General features: G+C 41.9%; 1 protein-coding gene across 2 annotated transcripts in view; it reads left to right on the forward strand.

Annotated features, from left to right (window-relative positions):
• Il18r1 (interleukin 18 receptor 1) overlaps window positions 1-16,057 on the forward strand; it is a 34,392-nt gene extending 18,335 nt beyond the window's left edge. Inside the window, exons 7-12 of one of the 2 annotated variants that reach the window (XM_087565241.1) lie at window positions 602-664; window positions 3,175-3,295; window positions 4,840-4,979; window positions 6,724-6,882; window positions 11,474-11,632; window positions 13,480-16,057. In XM_087565241.1, the coding sequence (XP_087421367.1) occupies window positions 602-664; window positions 3,175-3,295; window positions 4,840-4,979; window positions 6,724-6,882; window positions 11,474-11,632; window positions 13,480-13,835 (998 nt within the window). In that variant the 3' untranslated portion in view covers window positions 13,836-16,057. 2 annotated transcript variants of the gene reach the window in all.
• The last annotated feature ends 836 nt before the right edge of the window (window positions 16,058-16,893 follow it).

The raw sequence follows: 16,893 nt of genomic DNA on the forward strand, positions 1-16,893 counted from the left end.
CAATATGTAGCAATGACTGCAGTTACCCGTAGAAAAAGCCCAAAACCTATTGGGGCTCCTGACACCACAGTTGGAACTGAAACTGATACATGCTATGTTTATAAATGTGCCCGTAGTAAAATCTGGTTTATAAATTAGGCACAGCAACAGATTAGCAACACATAATTAATAATGAAATGTAGCAATGTGCTGAAGCCAAATTGTCAAAGTTGCTATGTTTATGCTTTGTGGTCATGATGTAGAATGCAGGATATTTGGATACAAGTACCGTGATATCATGGTGATTAGGCTGGTGGGATACAATGTAAGGATGCACTGAACAGGGGATAAGTCATGTCCTGGTTTGGATGGAATGGAATGGAACACTGAGAATGGCATACAGTTTAAAAAGGGCAAGTTGGTTATTTTAAGTTGTTCCTCTAACATTTCTTGGGCCACTTAAACCAGAGAAAACAGAACCAAGTATAATCTAGAAATGCAGTGTTGGAATCTCTGTTACATGGGATGACCACATTCCAATGGACGGGTCTCCTCAAGGAACTCGAGGCAATTCTAATGGATTTTTGTTTTTGTTTGTTTGCTTGTTTTGTTTTCCTTTCAGGGAACAGTAAAATAACTCCGGCTATTTTTGGATCAAAGTCTGCGAAGGTTGGTGTAGAACTAGGTATGTTTTACAATGTGAATTTTCTGAATTTATGATATGGGGCCATTGTCGGGTTTTCAAGAGTAAATCTGGCTCACTGGATACAACTCATTACATATTTATTGATCAATATCACAAAGTGTGGAAAAGCATGTCATTGTTGAACCTTTTAGATCAGTTAAATGACACTTCTGTTCAAAACTCAGTGCGGGGTGTCTATGGTTTGTAGACTACGCGCTCAGCCATGGTTTTCCTCCCACTATTTTTCCTCCATTGACCTTTCAAAACACACACAAAAAAATGGTGATGATATTCTGGAGGGATAATTCAATCTTGTTCTGTGGTTTGGCCACAGTTGGAATCAGCTATACTTGTAGGATTTGTCTAGTGCAGTGGTTCTCCACCTTCCTAATGCTGTGGCCCTTTAATACAGGTCCTGGTGTTGTGGTGACCCCAACCATAAAAGTATTTTGTTGCTACCTCATAACCATAATTTTGCTATAGTTATAATGTAAATCTCTAACATGAAGGATGGCCTTGGGCAACCGCTGTGAAAGTCTCCTTCAATCGCTAAGGGATCATGACTTGCAGGTTGAGAACTGTTGGTATAGACATCTCTTAAGACTCGGTATAATTACTTTCTTTCAAATATAAAAACAAGGACGGATGGAATAAATTTGCATATCTAAACCAGATAGTGGGTTGAATGATTGGAGATAGCTTTTCCTACCAAAGTACAGGAATATTGATTTCCAGTATCTACTGAATAGCTCACACACAGGCCAAACCACTCATAATGATCTCAGACTGCTCAGAACTCAGCTAGGCTGGCTGAGAGCAGATGTGCTATATGCAATCTGTCGTGCACTTAAATAGCGGGGGTTCGAGTGAGTTCTGTACTCCTGTTGGCTGCAAACCTTTGCCGCTAGAACACAGCTTCTTTGAGTGTGAGTTGAGACCACAGTATGGAAAATCTGGCAAAAGTAAAATCTTTCTGAATACGCAATGACAGGAAATTCCAAATCAAAACCGCAAAGAAGCCAAGATGTTTCTAGGAGCAGCAGTCACTGGAACTGACTTATACAACCTCACCATGTGCTCCGTTCTGAGCACACATACACACATGCACACATGCACACATGCACATACACACACATGCATACTATGCACAGGCATGCCTTCTTCCTGTGTACCATGGGAGAGGACTGAACACCTCGTCCCAGGATCAAGACTGGTGTGCATCAGAAGGTTCAGTCTCTTTACTGTGTATATATAGGCTTGTAGCCTTATAGATGCATAATGGCTTAATTACAGAAAACAAAACAAAATAACAACAACAACAACAAAGACAGAAAACAATGCCTTTGGGGTTTCCCTCCTGTCATTGGTGAACCCTTGGGTTGTACTGTGCTAGAGTGTTTCCTTTTGAAATTGGCTGTTTGAGTTACAGACTTGAATTTTATTTTTTAACAAAATTGTTTGGAGGAATTTTAGTTCAGGATCAGGATAGAATTCCTGAAAGGTCCCTAGATCCATGTCTGCCATTTTGTATTACATATTTGTGTAACGTTGTCTCAGCTTTGATGATTGTAAAACCAAAATTTGAACCTTTCTAAGTAAGATTGAAGCTGTTCCAGATCATGAGTTACCAGTTATTCAGCCAATGTTTAATTCTTTACATAAAAACAAACAAGCGCACCTCTCATTTGCATGCATGTTTGCTTTTGTCTTTAATAAAAGTAATGTGTATAAGAAAGAATTGCTTTAAAATAAATTTCCTCTTCTCTTGCTTTCAGCCAATGCTTAATTTATAGACCTATCTAATTGACCCATATACCCACGTATACCCACATTTATTGGCTGTAAGGGAGCCATGAATCCCTTACACCCTGGCTGGTCTACACTTGCTCTCCTATGGTCCCACTGCAAATATCTGCGACGCTCTGCAGCCTCATGCTACCCAAGCCCTCGCTGAGATTCCCAAGAGCTGTGCTGCTGCCCCCACATCCCACAAGCAAAGCAGAGAAGTTGGACTCTCTGCTTTATGAGACTCCTGCTTATTTCAAGTCCAATAAATGGCTGCCCATGTTTACTTACCTAGAGGTGACCTTTTCTAACTACACTTTAATTTCACCATTTCTTGTTCGTGCCCCCTGTGTGGTAATTCCTTTATTTTATGTAATCAGTTTGTACAGTGTACCTATCTTGTTTTTCTGGTAGTTTAAGAGAGACACTGGCTTGGCACTGTCTACACTTGAAGATTGGAAAGTCCACCGACTCCCTAAATTTTAATAAATGATTTTAAGGTGAATATTTAAACAGAAGTCAGTTAATCACTTGGTAATGGCTAGCCATCACTACAAGACTCTTCTCCGTTACTGTAATTTTTAAAAATTTAAAATGAAGCGTCTCTTCAATTTTTATTTTCTGAACGTGGTGCTATTTCACAGTCACTTAACCACACACTGGTTATATTTGAAATGTCTACCGAGTTTCTAAGTTCAAAACTGAGACGGTCGACTTCTACCTAGGAGAAGATGTGGAGCTGAACTGCAGTGCTGTGCTGAATAGAAATGATCTGTTTTATTGGAGCATCAGGAAAGAGGACAGCTTAGACCCTAACGTGCATGAAGACAGGAACGAGACAACATGGTGTGTACACGTGACATATAAGAGATGCGGTGGTGCGTGCTGTAAAATTCACATATGTGCACAGCAGAAGAGAGGCTGGGCTCCTGGGTGGCTGAGGGGACGTTTCAGCTAGCTTTAACTATAATTACAATTTGTTTATCACCATCATTACTGTGTTCCAATGTGACCGATCATGCAGAAGTTTGCTGTACCTGTCTAAGCCTGAAGAAAGACGTTTCCTGAGAAAGTTAGTGAGCGTTTTTTAGCATCGTTTTATAAAGGCACCAGCTAGGCAGAGTCTGGAGGAAAGCCACCAAGCTCCTCATAAAAGGGCAATCAAATGCTATCATAGTTTCTTGGATTTTTGAGAACTGTGTCAAATGCTTTATTTTTATTAATGTTCTGAAAGAGGAAAAATGGTGTATCAAATGCGGGTTTTCTGCAAGCGCAGTCCATTCTCTTAACCTCTGAGAATATCCAGTTGATGCAGCTTTGATGTGATTTGTCATTTCCTGTGCTCCTACAGGAGTCTGAGTGCCATTATCTTTTGAATGTATAGAGAATGGAAGAATAAACCCACTCTGTCCTTAAAGGAATGAGGCCTTCAAAATTTGGCTTGACTGGATTGGGTAGTTGTCTTGGTCATGGTTCTGTTGCTGTGAAGAGACATCATGACCATGCCAACTCATCTTTTTTTTTAAGGCATTGAATTGGGGCTTGCTTACAATTTCAAAGGTTTAGCCCATTATCTTCTTGGCAGGGAGCATGGGAGATGCAGGGAGAGGTGGTACTGGAGAAAGAGCTGAGAGTGCTACATCTGCTGGCAACAGGAAGAGCTAGACTCTGGGCTTGGAAAAGGCTCTTTGAAACTTCAAAGCCCACCCCCAGTGACACACTTTTTCCCCCAAGGCCACGTCTCTTAACTCTTTCAAATAGTGTCACTGCCTGGTGACCCATTATTCAAATCTATAAGCCTATTGGTTAAGAGCACCGACTGCTCTTCCAGAGGTCCCGACAGCCACATGGTGGCTCACAACCGTCTGAGGTAGGAATCTGATGCCCTCTTCTGGTGTGTCTGAAATCAGTGACAGTGTACCCAGTACATGAAATAAATAAATAAATCTTTAACAACAAACAAATAGCCTATTGGGGCTATTCTTATTCAAAACCACCACAAGAGTGGAGACCCTGTGATTGAAGTCTGATGGCTTTATAGCATGGAAGAAAAAGACCTTTTCTGATGCTGCCGCCATGCTGTGACATAGCTCAGGGGCCCTGCTAGAGCATGTGTCATGCCTTTTGACTGTAAGCTAAACATCTCTTCGTAGACTCTGGCTGCTCAAGATTCACTTAGGGCAATGAAAGATGAAAGCTGGCTGCCAGCCTTTCTGTGAATTCTGTTGTTCCTTTGAGAAGTCAGGAAACTAATTTTAATTCACACCAGAAACAGAAACATGGCCAAAGCTTCCTTTCAATATTTTAAACTTGTAAATTCCCATTTCCTGAGCAGACTTACCTCTCATGAGCAAAGCCTGTTGCTAAATTATCTTCTCTTAACGTTACAGGACTTTTGAAGGCAAATTGCATGCTTCAAAAATCCTGAGAATTCAGAAAGTTACAGAAAAATATCTCAATGTTTTATATAATTGTACCGTGGCCAACGAAGAAGCCACAGACACCAAAAGCTTCATCTTGGTGAGAAAAGGTATGAGACACGTTGCTCTTCCTGACCGGCTGCGCTGACTCTCTCTGTGATGTCAGCCCGTCTTGACAACAGGCTTTCATAGGTGAAGAGACCCATCCTAAGTTACAGAGCAAGGTGACAAAAGTCTCAGCTCATAGGTCTAGATCTACTTGCTTTCTTCCCACAGGGAGTTCCTCCATCATCCTCTCTTGTCACATGAGTGTCAGTTGTGCGGTCTGTGCACTTGTGAAGCAGAAGCACCCTGATCTGCTTCTTGGGTACTGTTCAATACCAGTTCAACACCTCTCACATCCTCAGAGCTCCCATCTCTCATTGCTCCTCTCAATTCACGCATGTCACCTGGGGAATAGGATCTTCCCATCTCTGGAGCATCAGGAATTCATAGATCTCTCTCAAAGATGTAGGAATGCCAGAGTATGACCTCTAAGTTTTCTTATTAAAGATACATAATTGTTCACTTGATGGAGTGACTGATTTTACTGGAAAGGCTATCTTTTAAAAGTGCGCTATATAGGAGGGTAAAAGCTTCAGTGAGGCTTACACTGTTTGATGTGGAAATCCCCACACCAATAGTATTTCCTCTTGGAGAATAAGCAAAAGGAAAGGGAAAAGGCAGGGTATAGGTAGGTAGTTGCTGCAGCATTGGGTAAGCTTATGGAAAAATTAGAATCATTACAAAGATTAGTATATTGTGAATCAATAAAATGTTGTTGGTCAAATGAGGAGTAAACTGTGATTAACACTTAATCTCAGCTAAACAACAATATCGGGTTAAAAGGCTTTATTTAAATGTATTTTATGGGTATGGGTGGTAAGCACGTATATCGAGTATGAGCCTGGTGTTCACTTCAGCTAGAAGAAGGAGTCAGATTGGCCCTAGAATTGGAGTTACAGATGGTTGTGAGCCTCCAAGTAGATGCTGAGAACCAAACCCTGGACCTCTGCAAGAGCACCAAGTACTCTTAATCACTGAATTGTCTCTCCTGCCTCCCCAGAAGGTTTTGACACAGTTTAGCCATCAGCAACTTTCTTGGATGGCTGCTAAGAATTATTCTATTTTTTATATCCCTCTTACCTCTTTTGTGTTTATCTGTGGTGAATACAAGCTGAATGGATCTGGGGCACACACCTCTTCTTTTGAAGAGTATATTGCCTACAATTTTGTCGAAACCCCAAGTGCTGTGCGTCAAGCATTGTCACACACTCTGTGGAGTGTCTCATTCATCAGCAACTGTAAGCTAAGCAGGAGGCTCATTTATAATTTTTACTTTGCACATAACGAGACTAGGGATTAGAAGCCTCAAGGATTCTTTTTCCTAAAACACAAACCAATTGATGCAGCCGTATTGGAAACCCAGATTCTCTCTGTCCAGTGTGCCCCTGTTGAAGACACTGTTGACTCATCCGATAGCAGCGATTCTTAATCCAGTCCTTTGTGCCCCACCCTAGCATGTTACTGCTTCAGAAATCTAAATTCCACAGATACGAATGGCCTGAAATGGCATGCTTCTATGTCGTGTTTTTGGATAGCCTTGCACATGTTTTCTAGTTGGAGTAAGAAGACTTCCCACTTAAACCACTAGCAGGAGTGTGGGGACCTAGGGGGAATATGGAAGCAAGTGGGGAGACAGACGCCTACATCAGAGCGAAGGATAAGTACTAGCCACCACACGCGATGGTGGGAAATGCTGGCCACAAGTCTTTGATTCATGATTTTCCTTTTTCTCTCACACTTTTTCTGCAGAAACACCTGACATCCAAGGCCATGTCTTTATGAGAGGAATAACCATGGTTGTTCTCACCTCTGTGGCAGCAGTGTGCGTGGTGATTTTGTGCATCATTTATAAAGTTGATTTGGTTTTATTCTATAGACGTGTAGCAGAAAGAGACGAGACACTAACAGGTAATCTGCCGCTGTGACAGGGACGTCCTAGCTCATGTTTTCATGCCTGCACCAAGTAAAGGACGCACTGGTCTTCCTTTTATTTGGATGACACTGCTAACAATCTGAGACTGCTTCCCAGCCTGGAGTCAGGAGTTACACTGTGTGGCTTACACTGAGGCGGGCTATGTGCAAGTCTGTGCTTGTTAGTGACTACTCAGGTGTGTTTCTTCTGGTGCTTCATGTCTGTGAACTGTCTCCTCACATGTCCCGTGCTGTCCGTCTACGTGTGTTTACACACACACACACACCACTACACACTCTAGGCACCATTTTATACCCAATAAAGTTTGTTTTTTGTTGAGTTTTCTATAATCCTTTTCATCATTTGACCTGGGAAAAAGGAGGTCAAATAATTTATGTGGAGGAACACTGGGGAGAAACAAAATCATCTGTGTCAGTCTCCTAGATCCGTTAGCTCTTTGTGGCCATCGCACCTATGTTTCTCAATGTTTTTTAAAGTGACTGCAAATCTTCAAATTTCAAGATTATTATGCTCTGAAGAAGTTAACCTAACTGTGTGGTTTATGTATGTGTGTGTTGTTATTTTTAATAGAAAAAAATGAAAAGAAAAAGACAAAAAAGGGGGGTTGGGGATCTAGCTCAGTGGTAGAGCGCTTGTCTAGTAAGCACAGGGCTCTGGGTTTGGTTCTCAGTCCCCCCCCCAAAAGAAAGAAAGAAAGAAAGAAAAGAATAAAATGTCATAGAAGTCAAAATTGAAATTTGTAAATATAAAGCAGGAGACCTTCCCTGTCTTGTCCACATCTCTGAGTCCTACAATGTCTCCACCTGCTATTACATCCACTGACATTAATGTGGATTCTTACTTCTTGATGCCTTTAAAGAAGCTGATTCTTGGTTTAGTTACCCTACTTTATTATTTTCACTTTTTACTTTATGATTTCTTATGTATCTGTTCATGTTACTGAAGAAATCTCTCATCTTTCAGGTCCTGCTTGCATGTCAGTCAGTCAGTCAGTCTGTCTGTCTGTCTGCCTGCCTGCCTGTCTGTCTCTGTGTTGGATGATTGGTCTGTCTGTCTGTGTGTTGGTCTGCTTGTCTGTCTGCCTGCCTGCTTGTCTGCCTGTCTTAGAGATAGAGTCTCATGTTGCCCAGGCTAGCCTCCCCATGACTATGTATCATTTTGATCCATCTCCCAAACCCTGGGCTTCCAGGTGTGTGCCCTCATACCCAGTAATTTGCTCCTGTCTAAGCATCACCCTTTATGCCCCCTTCAGATGGGTGGGTGTTTGCACTCTTGCCTCTGTGCTATTACAGAGATGCTGTGCTGAAGGAAGGCATCCATCCATTGCTTTCTAGCCATGCTGTAATTCCACAGAGATGCTCTCCACAGTGGAATCTCTGATAATGCCATGGAGGCTTTGACAGGTGTGGTCCCATTGCCTTCCTTCTGGAAGGTTTACATTACTACATAGAAAGGATGGCATTGACTTTCCCTTATACCCTCACCCACACACTCTCAGACTCCTGCTCATTTAATAGATGAGGAGCTGAGACTGAGTGGATTTAATTTGTATTTCATTTTATGATGTTAAAAATACAAGCAACCTTTTTTTTATATTTGATTTTTTTTGTGTGTGTGTCTCCTTTTTCAACATATCCACTACTGGCCCATTCTGGCCCAGCGCTTTCTGTTTTCTCTTATTTCCAGACACTGTCTCAGGTGAGGTTCCCTCAGTATCTTTATTGAGAAAGGTAATGTGCCATGTTCTCATTATCTTTGCTTGCTGTGATGTGGCTATGTGGGAGACCCAAGTATATCTTTATATATATGTATTTTTTTGGTATCCAGTTTTGGGGTTATAGCGACAAAGGATCCCTTAACTGCATACTATGAAGTGATTCTTCAATACACTTCGCTGAGATTTTTTTTTAAACTTATTTCATTTTTATTATAGTATAATAGAACTGCATCATCTTTTTTTATGTCTACAGCCTTTAATATTAACAGCCAGTATGCTCAGGAATATGACTCTCAGCCTGTATGGATGTCACCTTCCTTTGAAACGATATGAGACAGTGAAGTAAAAGGTCCACATATTGCTTTTTCTCCATGGTCCCTGCTCAGAAATACTAATATTTGTATTTAAATGGGCATCGAATAACCTTTCTCCTGAGCTTCCATAATAGTCTCCCTTTGTCCATTTTGTTTGACCCAACTTATACATCCTTGTTTTTTTTTTGTTTAAATTTTCTAAAAAAATTATTTAAACTCTTCGATTTTATTTCATGTGTGTACCTGAGTGTGTGTTTGTGCACCGCATGTGTGCAAGAGCCTGCAGAAGGCAGAAGAGGGCATCTGATTGGAAGTGAAGCCACTGATGGCTGTCAGTCAGCACATGGATGCTGAGAATTGAACCCATGTTTTCAGCAAAGCAGCAAGAACTCAAGCTCACTCAGCCATCTTTCCAGCCCCAGTCATTTTTTTCCAACTCATCCTTATCACAGTTAATATAGCAATGCACAGAGATGTTCAGGAACACAGGCTAGGTGACTTCACTCCAAGTGAGTTCCATGAACAGGTGCAATCTGTGACAAGGGCAGAGGTGAAGATATGTCTAGGGAAGAAAACTCTGTAGCTAACAATATGCTGTGTGTTTTGACAGAACACAAAAAGAACCGACAAGCCCAAAACTACCAAAACACAGTCAAAATGATGCACATAATTTACTCGTTATTATCCTAAATGACCACTGATAAAATGATAGTATCATTAATTAGAGATCAAAAGTATTAACTAATCATCAGGAAATCAGGTTTTTCCACCAAACCTCTCACTATCCACATTAAAAAAAAATAAATTGTGATGAAAATTAGCTGATTTATATCATAAAAATAATTACTTGAAATAGGGAACTTGAAGTCAGTTAGTATTTGGGAACTAGTTCTTCATGCATAAGAACTAAGGCATGTTACATGTGCTCTAGATGCATGTGAGATTGCTTTCCTTGTTTCCCATGCTTAGTTAGATCTTGATTGCAAGAAATCTGTCATCCTCTGCTTTATTTACCCATTGATGCCCATGTTCGTCAGTGACTTGATAAAACCATTTACAAACATTCAATTCTTTGTTGCCTGAACAATAGGTAGGTAGATGCCATCTAAAAGCATCACCCAGAGGCAGTAGTTACGGTCTACATTACTAACTAGTTTTATAATCACCCATCTTTCCTACATTTGGGGAGCATATGATTCTGTAATCTTCATCAAAATTTTCTTACACGTGCAGTTCTGCTAAACCAGTTGTTTTATATCAGCAATTGGCCCTAAGAAATTGGTAGAACAGAGTACTGTGAGTAGAATGGAGCAAGCTTTTGCCAGAGAGAGAAAGCATTGATTTGTGAACTTAATTGTAAAGAAATGGGGCCTGGCCATTGGGTGTTGACTGCACAGTATATAGAGGGATAGACCCAGAGTTGTTCCATCCCATTTTACTTTAATAGGAAACCCAAATATGGTTTACCTTTCAATTCAGTTGGTGCAGATTTGACTCCTTGGCCATCTAAGTTTCTGTATGATAAAAACAAACTAGTCTACTGCCACCACCCTGCTCCCCCATCTGCACCACTTACGTTATGCAGGACATCACTCAAGTTTTTCTTATTGGGAAAGCTTGACTAAGGAGGTCCCTCCTCTTCACTAGCCAAACTCTCTTGTTCATCTCTGACCATGTCACAGGCCTTTTTTCATCTGTGAATGTGCTTCTTTTCAGTCCTGTCAAGTTGTATGTGTCGCTTCAGTAGATTGCACGAAACCAAAAGGAGAATCCTGTATGCGCTTACTCACCCGGTACAGAGAACGAACTGCCTTTGTTGGTTAGGCAACATGTTTCCTCTTTGTTGTTCTCCCAGACATCTATATGTTGCTCCATTATCAAGGATTCAATGGGAGCCCGCTTGAAGATCACTCCTGAGCTTCCAGTGGATCATAGGTTTCTCCTCTTGGCATTTGACACTCTAGAGGTGTGTGTGTGTGTGTGTGTGTGTGTGTGTGTGTGTGTTAGATTATAATATAATTACAACTTCAAACCCCTCCCATATGCTTCTCACTGCTCTCCTCTAAACCCATGACCTCTTTTTTCATTGTTGCTAGCATCTTCTTCCAAATACTCTTACTATTTCTTCTGCGCTCTGGAGTATAGTCTCGATTTGATTTGAGTCTCTTACTTTATTTTACTTTGCCTTGACATTATGTTTTAAAGGCCTTTAGAGACTGAAACTTCCAGTAGTGGTGTGGTAGAATTGACTGACGTGAATGAGTGAAGGTGTAACTTACTTCCCAATCCTGGAATGAGGGTCTTCTGGGCTCCCTATACATGCCTTAATATCATGATTATTAGTCTCCTCCCCGCTCCTTCCTCCTCTGGTGGAAGTCTTAAGGCAGAAGCTTTAAAAAAATATTTAGATCATTGGTTGCTTGTTATGCATCTGGGATTTGACAATCAACAATTCTGCTCTCTTTATATGACACAGGTTTTTACTTAATTTTTTCTTCATCATCATGAATTAAAAGAGTCCGCCTTGTCTCCTAGATGGTAAAACATATGATGCCTTTGTGTCTTACCTGAGAGAGTGTCATCCTGAGAATGGAGAAGAGTACACTTTTGCTGTGGAGACGTTACCCAGGGTCCTGGAGAAACAGTTTGGCTATAAGTTGTGCATATTTGAAAGAGATGTGGTGCCTGGTGGAGGTAAGAAAGGGAATCCTGGACAGCCAGCCAGTGAAGATAATTCTTTCAAGGAAATGATTGTTTGTCTTTTTACTTTAAGGAGGTACATATGGCCAAAGTCCTTTAAGTCAGGAGATATTGGGTCAGTTTATGACTAGTTACTAGTTAACTAGGTCAGTCTGGATAAGCAACTTTTCATTATCACACAGTAATAAAATATTGAGAAAATAACTCCAGCCTTTCCACATTGACCCCTTCACTCTTACCACAGGTCTGACACCTAAGGAGAGGCACAGCCATTTCTCTTTCTGGGACCCTGCCTCTTAAACCACATGGAAAGCAAGAAAGGAAGGCACTCATGGTCCAACTCTGACCTCTGTGTGCACATACACACATAGACATGGCACATGTGTATGTTAAGTAAATTAACTAATGAGAAAGAGGAGGAGGGGAAGTAGAAAGAAGATGAGGAAGAGAAGGGGGAAGGAGAAGAGAGGAAAGAGGAGGAAAAGGAGGAAGAGGGGAAAGAAGAGGAGAAGGAGGAAGAGGGGAAGAAAAGGAGAAGGAGGAAGAGAGGAAGAAAGGAGAAAGAAGATGTAGAGAAGGAGGAAGAAGAGAAAGAGGAGGAAGAGGAGGAGAAGGAGGGGGAGGAGGAGGAGGAAGAAGAGGAGGAGGAGGAGGAGGAGGAGGAAGAAGAGGAGGAGGAGGAGGAGGAGGAGGAGGAGGAGGAGGAGGAGGAGGAGGAGGAGGAGGAGGAGAACCGGGATAAGAAGGTGGCAGAAGAGAAACTGGAAGAGGAGAAAGAAGAGAGGGGGAAAAGGAGAGGAAGAAGAGAAAAGAAAAGCAGTCATCACTGTCACCATAATTAATGCATTCGTCCCACATTTATTGTGCCACACTTGCATTAAATTGAACCAGAAAGAAAATATGGCAGCAAACAGGAAATAGCTTTATGTCCTCCTCACGGCACAAATCCGAAAGGTGAAATGGCACTAAGCGCAAAGCATATGTTCAGTTCTGATTGGAGGTAAAGCACTTCTTACAAGGTGCAGCACGCTGGCCATACACAGGCCATGCGGGTGTGCTTGGTTTCTAGAAGTTATGTCATTATTTCCGAAGTGTGGACCCATATTTTTACTACCATTTTACTGTATTTCCTTCGATTCCTTCTAAGTTCCTAGTTTTAAAAAAGAGTAAAGGGTTTTTATTTTTTTCGTTTGCCAAATTATGACTAGGCTTGGTTAAACTCTCTGGGGTCCAGAGCAAGGCTTGGCATATATGGCTAACGATGTTTACCTAACTACAGCCACATGTGGTCATTAGTATCTCTGTGAACTGCTGAGTAGGAAGAAAGAATGTGCCTGGAGTGTTTACTACCCAGCCATTTGGGGAAAGCCCACCTCCGGGCTAAAATAACCAGTATTTTGGGTCAACTAAGGTAGCTATCATTTTACATCTTTAACCTTCCTACATAACATGAAGAACAAGTCTGTGATGATAAAAGCGTACTTCATCTGGGTTGTCTGTCTGTAACTCCCCAGCTATGTGACTGCAGGCAAGCATTGCCCTGTGCTTTGTCAAAATGGGGGTGACAGAGCCTTTCTGTGAGGATGCTGTGGGGTCGAAATGAATCAATACGCAGGAAGCTTTAAAGTGCCAAGTGAGCGCTCACCGTTATAGTTATTAAGATGATTATTTTGCTAGATGTCTAAAAAAAAGATTCAAAAAGATGTTTTATCTTTAAAGAAAACCTTGGTAAATGCAGCCAAAAGTTAAATGCCGTAAATACCATAAAACGAGAGCATGCAATAGTTTTTCCTGTGTCCGCCATTTAGTTCTCTGAACTGATGCAAACCTTGCCCTCCCAGCTGTCGTTGATGAGATCCATTCACTGATAGAGAAAAGCCGGAGGCTAATCATCGTCCTCAGCAAGAGTTACATGACTAATGGATCCAGGCTCGAGCTGGAGAGCGGACTCCACCAAGCACTGGTGGAGAGGAAGATTAAAATAATCTTAATCGAGTTTACTCCAGCCAGCAACATCACCTTTCTCCCGCCGTCGCTGAAACTCCTCAAGTCCTACAGAGTTCTGAGGTGGAAGGCTGACAAGCCACTCTCTTCGAACTCACGATTCTGGAAGAATCTTCTTTACCTGATGCCTGCCAAAGCCGTCAAGCCATGGAGAGAAGAATCAGAGGCCCGGCCTGTTCTCTCAGCACCTTGAGCTTCAGACTAGCTCAGTGTTAAAGGGAAGTGAAGCCCTGCTAGAGGTCATGTGTGTGTGCCTTTTCACAGCGGTGGCTGTGGTTCAAAGGACTGAATTTTGTGAATATCCCTCCCACTCCCAGTTACGGGATTTGTCATTGGGTCATCACAGATGAAACAGAACCTTGACTGTGATCCTGAACTCCCAGAAGACCTGGGGATTCACGAGAAATCAGTTTGTTATGCTTCCTTCCCCTAGAGCAGTGGGTCTCAACCTGTGGGTTGTGGCCCCTTTTGCAAACCTCTATCTTCAAAGAGATTTATGCTATGATTCATATCAGTAGCTAAATTACAGTTATGAAGTAACAATGGCAATAATTTTATGCTTGGGGGTCACCACCACGTGATGAACTGTATTACAGGATCAAAGCATTAGGAAGGTTGAGAACCACTGCCTCGGAGCTGGCATTTCTCACTATTCCATTCAGCAAAGACGGAGGTGGGCAGGCAAACTGATTTTATCCCCAAATAAGGGACCTCATCAGGATTTTTCAGCCAACAATGGATTCCAACTGGTGGTTTTTGCATGGGCAGAGGTATTTTCTATGAACCAGTCTTTACTGCCTCTCAGGGGTACATGGCTCTCATGGGAGGTGGAAGGAGGGAGGGGAAGGTCTGGATCCAGACAAGAGAAGGCTGAGTGAGAGAAAGCTCCAGGAACTTGGCTTCAGGGTGTTTGGTGCTGCAAGGTAGTTCTTAGAAACTCAGTCAGAGATAAGACAGAGCTTCCTTATTTCTTCAACCTTTTCTTAGGCCTTTGAAATGGAAGCCTTGATATCAGTCACGGCAGACAGAACTTTAAGTTCAGAGAACTCAGTGGGCCTTTCAACTTTAGTGCCTTAAAGCCTTTGTTGGCTTTGTGTGGATGTTTATCTGGAGGATCATATGATGTGCTAAACTGTAACAAGCGAACAACAATTGCTTGATGTTTTTATGAGCCATTTCAAATGCCCTCGCATGCAGGCGGTCTCAGTGTGGTGGGGGCCGTGTGGTTGGGGCAGCCAAATTTGATGGACAATCTTGGGATTTCTGCTTCCATCGTGAGCTCTAGAATTTTATCCAACTTCTCATACTTCAATTTCCTCATCGCTAAAATCACAGAGTTTAAAATAAATACACACAAGGGGACTAAGGACTGCTCTGCAAATGCACTCTTACTGTTGATAGCAGTACCGGTCCTTACTCATGGCTGGCTCAGTGGAGGAAATGAGCGCCAGAGAGTAGGCGGGGAAGCGGGTCCGCAAAGGGCAGCAGCTTTCACATGAGCAACAAACGGAGAGGACAGAGGAGAGACATAGCAACAGAGAAAACACACAAACACACACACAGAAACATACACATACACAAACACAAACATACACACACATTCAAACACAAGCATACACACACACAAACATACAAACACACACACAAACAGAAACACACACACAAACACATACGATCCTAGATACACAAACATATATACAGAAACACACATTCATAGACAAATACACAAACACATATACACACACACATACAGACACCACAAATATACTTGCACAAACACACAGACCAACAGAAACACACACACACACACACACACACACACACACCACCTTCTGCTGAAATATGCATTTCTGGGCACTGGAAGACACTTTAGTTTCTCTAAAGGGAACCTTCACACTGGGGCTTTCTCCACGGTTCAAAACAGTAGCTGTCTGTGAGAATTGCTTATGTGTGTGTGTGTGTGTGTGTGTGTGTGTGTGTGTGTGTGTGTGTGTGTGTGTGTGCCCATGTGGGTGTATGCTGACCTTGCATAGAAAAGAAGATTCAGAGAAGCCCAAAGCTGTGTGCAGGCTTGCAAATGCCTGGGTTAAGCAGGAATGTTCTAGGAAAGTCTGAAGTAGAGACTGTCCTAGAACAAAACAAAACAAAACAAAACAAAAAAGAAAAGCAAGAAGAATGGGATTCTCAAGTAATTTTTGTAGCTCATGACTTTGTGTGCTATTTGACTGACTGAGAAAGAAAGGTAAATTCAACCACCGTCTTACGTTCTGTGTGTGAGAACCTAGATTCAGAAGAGAGTTTGTAGAGTTTGAGACGTGCTTCGTTCTTTTATTACTTATGCTTTGACATGTGAAGTTTTTTCATATGAAATGTATTTTGCCTTAAATTTGCCAAATACATACTTTAGATTTGAAATGTCTCTTGGTGTCTTTTTCATTTATCATACTAAGACTTCTTGACATCCTTTTTCTTTAAGACTGCAGTGCCTGGTTTTCAACATTGATTCTCACCTGTTTTAAGGAGATGAGGAAAATTCAACACGGCCCTCTGACAGCTATCGTTACACCTGTTACACTCTGTGTATATTTTTGAATAATTTATTCATTGAGAACCTCATGTTTGTATACAATAAAATATTATATCCACACTCATTTTTCCTGCCACCTTTCCCTGTTCCCCAGAACGTTCCCCACATAAACATCGCTCTCAGGTTTGAAATAACCTAAGTCCAGTTAGTGTTTCCTGTAGATGCTGCAAGGGGCCATCCACGAGAACACTAACTAGTAACCACATCTACAAAGAAGGCTGATTCTATCTCCCCCAGGAGCTATCATCTGCCAACAGTTAGCGCTAGAATCCTTATGACATCTTTCCCATCAATGCTACAGTGTTGGCTGGTTTGGTCTTGCGCCGCTCTGAGTTCAGAATGTCACGGCCATGTCATGTGCAGAAGACGGCACAGCAGCTCTTATATTCTTCCTGCCTCCTCTTCCAGGATGCCCCCTGAACCTTGGCAGGAGATAGGGCGGAGCTAACAATGGTGTCTTACTTAGGGCTGAGCACTAAGATTCAGTTGCTCTCAGAACTTTGATCTGTTATGCATCTTTCTTTGCAATGACTGCCACTTACGTCAAAAAACAAAACAAAACAAACCTTTCTTTAATCAAGGTTGAGAGCAGCCCAGGTCTGTCTTGGCACAAACATAGAGATGTAGAAGGAGTTTGACAGTATCAGCATTCAGCAAGGTAACA

This window comes from Rattus norvegicus, chromosome 9, assembly GCF_021556685.1.
Source record: "Rattus norvegicus strain SHRSP/BbbUtx chromosome 9, alternate assembly SHRSP_T2T, whole genome shotgun sequence".
Taxonomy (NCBI): Eukaryota; Metazoa; Chordata; class Mammalia; order Rodentia; family Muridae; genus Rattus; species Rattus norvegicus.